The 6,059-nt window shown below is 31.7% G+C and overlaps 1 protein-coding gene across 1 annotated transcript in view; it reads left to right on the plus strand.

Annotated features, from left to right (window-relative positions):
- Window positions 1–2,955, plus strand: part of LOC128862246 (acetyl-coenzyme A synthetase) — a 51,416-nt gene extending 48,461 nt beyond the window's left edge. Inside the window, exons 3-6 of the mRNA XM_054100769.1 lie at window positions 3–157; window positions 244–412; window positions 474–663; window positions 1,732–2,955. Of these exons, the coding sequence (XP_053956744.1) occupies window positions 3–157; window positions 244–412; window positions 474–663; window positions 1,732–2,180 (963 nt within the window). The 3' untranslated portion in view covers window positions 2,181–2,955. The remainder of the gene's footprint in view (window positions 1–2; window positions 158–243; window positions 413–473; window positions 664–1,731) is intronic.
- Window positions 2,956–6,059: the final 3,104 nt, after the last annotated feature.

Below are 6,059 nucleotides of genomic sequence, written 5' to 3' on the forward strand. Positions count from 1 at the left end.
AGTTCGAGGGTACACCTTTCTATCCGGACAACGATCGATTTTGGGCGGTGATCGATAAATACAAGGTGACTCAATTCTATACCGCACCCACAGCTATACGTGCGCTTATGAAATTCGGTGAGGCACCGGTTTTGAAACATAATCTAAACGGTTTGAAGTGAGTAAAAGTAATTTGCGTTACTTTCGCATTTCGCAGCTACTAAGCATGAACTGTTTTTTGTTTTGTTTTTGTTTCAACTACAGAGTGCTCGGCAGTGTTGGTGAACCTATCAATCCAGAGGCTTGGCTGTGGTTCTATCGTTACATTGGCAAAGAGAAGTGTTCGATTGTCGATACATTCTGGCAGACGGAGACAGGTGGCCATGTGATTACTCCCATTCCAGGCGCTACGCCCATGAAACCAGGCTCAGCGGTAAGTTGCAGCTATATTTTTATATTTAAATATAATAAAACTTGAATTTCATTTGTTGCAGTCGTTCCCATTCTTTGGCGTTAAACCCACACTACTCGATGAAAGTGGCACTGAAATAAAAGGCGAAGGTGAAGGCTATCTAGTTTTTTCACAGCCTTGGCCGGGTATGATGCGCACCTTGTTTAACAACCATGAACGCTTTGAGAGCACATACTTTTCCAAATTCCCCGGCTACTATTGCACTGGCGATGGTAAGTTACTGTTCCTAGATGCAATTTTTGGGTTCATATTGACACAAAAAAATTTTGAAAAAATTTAAAATTTTGAAAAAAAATTTAAACTTTTAAACAGAAATTATAATAAAAAAAATTAAAATTAAAAAATAATTTAAATTAAAAAAACAAATAAAATTTTGAAAAAAAATTGAAAAAATTTAAATTATGAGAAAAAAATTTTAATTTTGAAAAAATACGAAATTAAAAAAATTTAAATTATCAAAAAATCTAAAATAAAAAAAAAATTAAAATTAAAAAAAAATTAATTTTGAAAATATTTAATATTTTGAAAAAATTTAAAATTTTGAAAAAAATTTAAATTTTGAAAAAAGGATTAAAATTTAATTTTGAAAATATTTAATATTTTGAAAAAATTTAAAATTTTGAAAAAAGGATTAAAATTTAATTTTGAAAATATTTAATATTTTGAAAAAATTTAAATTTTGAAAAAAATTAAAATTTAGAAAAAAAGATTAAAATTTTGAAAAAAATTAAAATATTAAATTTTGAAAAAAGAAAAAAAAAAATTTAAATTTTGAAAAAATGTAAAATTTCGAAAAAATTTAAAATTTAAAGTTTAAAAAAAAAATTTAATATTGAAAAAATTTAAGACTAAAAAGAAACAAAAATTAAAATATCTATTAAAAAAAAAATTAAAATTTTGAAAAAAAGAAATTAAAATTAAAAAACAATTTAATATTTTGAAAAAATTTTAAATTTTGAAAAAAAAAAATTAAAATTTTGAAAAAATTAAAATTTTGAAAAAAATTTAAATTAAAACAAATTTATGATATTGAACAAAAAAAAATTAAAGTTTTGAAAAAAACTAAAATTTCGAAAAACAAAATTAAAATTTTGAAAAAAAGATATTGAAAAAAAATTGAAATATTAAAAAAAAATTTTATTTTGAAAAAAATTAATATTTTGAAAAAATTAAAAACTACTCGTGTCACTATAAAAATAGCATCCAAATCGGGGCAGCCCAATATGTTAGCTGCCTCATTTTTGTTACTGATCAGTCATATTCTTTTCACACCATTTCAGGTGCTCGCCGAGACGCTGATGATTACCTTTGGATCACTGGTCGTGTCGATGACATGCTTAACGTCTCCGGCCATCTGATGTCCACCGCCGAAGTGGAATCAGTGCTCACCGAGCATCATCGCGTGGCCGAAGCAGCAGTCGTATCACGCCCACACGTAGTGAAAGGTGAATGTCTCTATTGTTTCATTACGCCGAATGAGAATGAGACGTTCGATGCCAAACTTGTATCGGATTTGAAAAAATTAGTACGTGAACGTATTGGACCCTTCGCAATGCCGGATGTGGTGCAACATGCCCCCGGCTTGCCGAAAACACGTTCCGGCAAGATAATGCGTCGTGTGTTGCGCAAAGTGGCTGTCAACGATCGCAATGTTGGTGATATCTCAACGCTGGCCGATGAGACTATTGTCGAGCAATTGTTCAAGAACCGACCGGTGGAAGCTAAGTAAATGCTAAAATACAATGCTATGCCAGACTTATACTCGTATGCGAGTAGCAAAACAGAGTTACAAAACAAGCAAAAAATTAGAATTAATTTGTAAAAAGCAAGAAAATATGCTACCTAGGAAAGAGGAAATGAATGTATGGTGCAAACAACGAGGTAACAACAAATGAAGAGTGGGTACGAGCAAAACGTTATTGTTGGAGGTAAAAAAAGAAACAAACAAAAAAATACTTCCAAAAGTTTCAAGTTAAAGAGAAAAAATAATGAAAGTTCTTTCCACCCGTAACTACCTAACCATTTAAGATACTCTGTACTTATTTATTTCGAAATTCTGAATGTTTTTATTTTTCAAAAATTGTTCCGTTTTGCGAATTTTGCACACATTCACATTTTATCTGTAATAGTGAAAAGGCTCCAAACTATTTTACGTGCGTAAGTAAGTATTTAGTTCAAACGTCTTTAGCACAAATGCATTTTTTGTTTCAATTTCTCGGCATATAAACAAAGCTAAAGCCGCATTTACATACACATGTACATACATTGGAAAACTAAAGCAGACTTTATACTTAGTGTCCGCACTTGTGCTCAATTATTCTCAACAAGTAAATACGAAATTTTCATAAAAATGTTCTAATCGACTTTAGTTTGACTGTGATTATGCGCTAAATACTTAGTTTCAAGTGCTTTGCAAATAGTTTTTTAACCGTTAAGTACACTACATGTAGTTTTGTAGAATTTAGAAAAATAAAGTTTTCACCAGTGAAAAATATTTTAATCAATTGACGTGTATTCTAAATACTCTTAAAGTAAAGTCGTTTTAAAAAATGCATTACTCTGCGCTTTTGTTTCTTAAATCCGACTTTATTTTATTAAGCATCATGAATACGTGGCATAGTTCTTACATTAGTTTCTGTCTTACTTTTAAATACTTGGGTACATACTTACATACATACATGAAAGCATGTTAAGTAGTTAGTTTTTAATAAACACTTAAAGTGTTTACACAGTGAATGCAGTTTGATTGTAAATTAATTTTTGTTTTCGTTTTTGGAATATTCGTAGACTTTAAATGTGATAAAGCTTACGTGAAATTCATTTATTTTAATCATGTAGTTTTTTGTTGCTTTTAGAATTGAATAAATTTGTGTAAAACTGATATTAAATACATATATAACAAAAAAAAAAACAATACAAAAAAAAAAAAACAACAAAATATTTGAACACGAACCGTTTAGTTTACATACTACACTAAAGAGGAACATTCCTGCAACCAAGGTAAGTGGGTAAGATAACAAAATATTTAGAAAACATTTTTCAGAACGATTTTGTTCAACATCCACACGTAAGCGTACACACAATGCGCGAAACAAACAAAAAAAAACTTAAGGGTACCCGGTGGTCTAGAGCACGAAAATTTCACCTATTTGCACGATTTTTTTTTGCCATTAAAAATTTAAAAAACGATGTTTCAACTTTTCAGGCTTATTAGTACGTTTATTGAGCATACAAAAAATTTTTTTTTTATTTTTGAAACAATATTTATTATTATAAAAATGCCGCTGAAGATGACCCTCTCGAAAAGTCGAACCCGGACGGCGTACATGATTTCGAGACTTCTACTCATCTGAACCACCAAAATTCAAGAAGATTCTTAATCAGAAGGAGTGCAGTTATGGTCGGAATTAGAACAAATCGAAAAAATGAAAAATTGACAAAATGGCGCACTTTTGAAAAAAAAGTTCGTAAAATCGGGTTTTTTTCACTAGTTTTTTAGTTTAAAAAAAAGGAAATTATTTAAATAAAATTATGATTCTAGTTCCGACGATAGCGATACATGTTGTGAACAACATATCCGAATGTGAAGTGATTCGGTTGAATAGTTTTTTTGTTTTCATCCCCGCCGTGCCGAAAAAAGTCGTTTCGAGATCAATGAGTTTAAAGTTTGAGGTACAGAAGCGCGCGGACCGCTCTCTACCTAGTTAATGGGATGTAGAAGCTATAATATCGGGAACTTCGGCATGAAAATTTCACAGTACATCCTTAAGATGCTATACTTTCGAAATATCAAAAAAACACAAAAAATCGATTTTTTGAAATTTCCAAACCACCGGGTCCCCTTAAGGTGTTATATACAGTTAGAAGACCGAAAAAAAGCGAATTTTCCAGAATTTTTTCTGAGAAAACTTTTAAATTTATTTATCTAAAAATTTGTACACATATAATGTTATCTTTTAACTGTATTTTGAGACTTAGTATTAAAAAATATTTATTTGGAAAGAAGCTACAGCTGATCTCCAGGAGCTCCTCGCAAGAAAGACGTTTTGCGGTGACTACTATAGCCCGGGAGCCAGGGGTCGATTTTGGACTGCGCTTTTATACCGATAAATTCTTGAATATACTTGTGATTTAGCTTTCATGAATAACGAAAGTGAATGTCAGCTGGCGCACCCGCGGTGGGTGTGATTGTGGGAGGGTACGAAACGTGTCGAAAAAAAATTTCTACCAACTCATTTTATACCGGCTGAAGTTTTTTTTCTGTATTGTTGACATTTAGTAGAATCAAACAAAAAAATACCAGTCTAACGGTTAGACGCGATAGAAGTGAAACCATCCGTAAATCAAACTGAGAGAGAATGAGACGAAAGCAGCATTAGGAGCAAGATAATTATAGGTTCATTATAATATTGCTATAAAGCTCATATTTTATTTTCTTCATTTTATTATTATTCATCCTCAATGTTTTCAATTTCAACAAATGATACGAGTGGCTTATGATAGCTAAAATATGATACAAATGCTTTGGTTTCGATATTGTCAACATATCTTTGAAATAAATTAATTAATTAAATTGAATAAATTTTAAATTGAATGTTGTATTGAGAAAGTCAATTAAAGGAACCGCTGTGTCCAATGCAAAATTTACGTTAAAATCGCCACTTAAAATCATTGGAACTTTATCGTAATCTTTTCTAAGTATCCGCGATACTTCTGATGTATACTTTATTAAATTTTCGTGCATGAATTCCGTGATGCTATTTATTGATTGATTCGGTGAAATATAAATTGCCACAATTAAAACTGTTCTTCCATTGCTCAATCTGCTTTCGCATGCACATATTTCTCCCACTTTAGAGAGCTGAACAGGCAGTGATTCTAGTTGCTGTGTATTCAGATCTATCTGTGGAGTTACAATACGAGCACCGCATTTTGATTGTGGTATATTGCAATACCGCCTGCAATTGCGGTAAATATTTAAAAATGAAAATATTTACGAATATAAAAATACGGACGCAATACAGCACACGCGGTTGCTATTATGAGCGTCGTAACGCGTATATTACACAGACGTACTAACATACACACAAACATTCGTAGGACGCTTGCACATACGTACTAGCATACATACAAACATACATACGTATGGCGCTTGAACTAAACACAAAAGCAAGTAATAGGCAGTGTAGTATACATACTAAAATACTCACTATACTAGCGTGGCTCAGCAGTACGCAGCCACACACATATACGTATACCAACATATAACGCTTCGTAGCCAAGAGTGTCGCTTTTTCGTTTCATCGAGTCTCAAATCACTCCCAACGATTCTAAAGAAGTTTTCACTTCAAAAAACAGCTGCGCCGTAGAGGGGAGGAAATACGTCAGCTGAACGCAATGATACATTCTTGCTTCAGCTGACGGTCTTCCCACTGCTATAAACGCAGCTGACCATCATTATTATATTTACATATGTGCCCAAAACTATGTAAAAAAAATTCAATCGGTACGAGTAGTTTTACTTTTAAATTTATTTTACAAGCTCGCCTGTTCAGCGGACGTATTTTCCCCCCTCTACCGCGCAGCTGTCAACAATACAAAAAAAAAT

The sequence above is a fragment of the Anastrepha ludens genome, chromosome 4 (assembly GCF_028408465.1).
Source record: "Anastrepha ludens isolate Willacy chromosome 4, idAnaLude1.1, whole genome shotgun sequence".
In the NCBI taxonomy this organism is placed as follows: domain Eukaryota; kingdom Metazoa; phylum Arthropoda; class Insecta; order Diptera; family Tephritidae; genus Anastrepha; species Anastrepha ludens.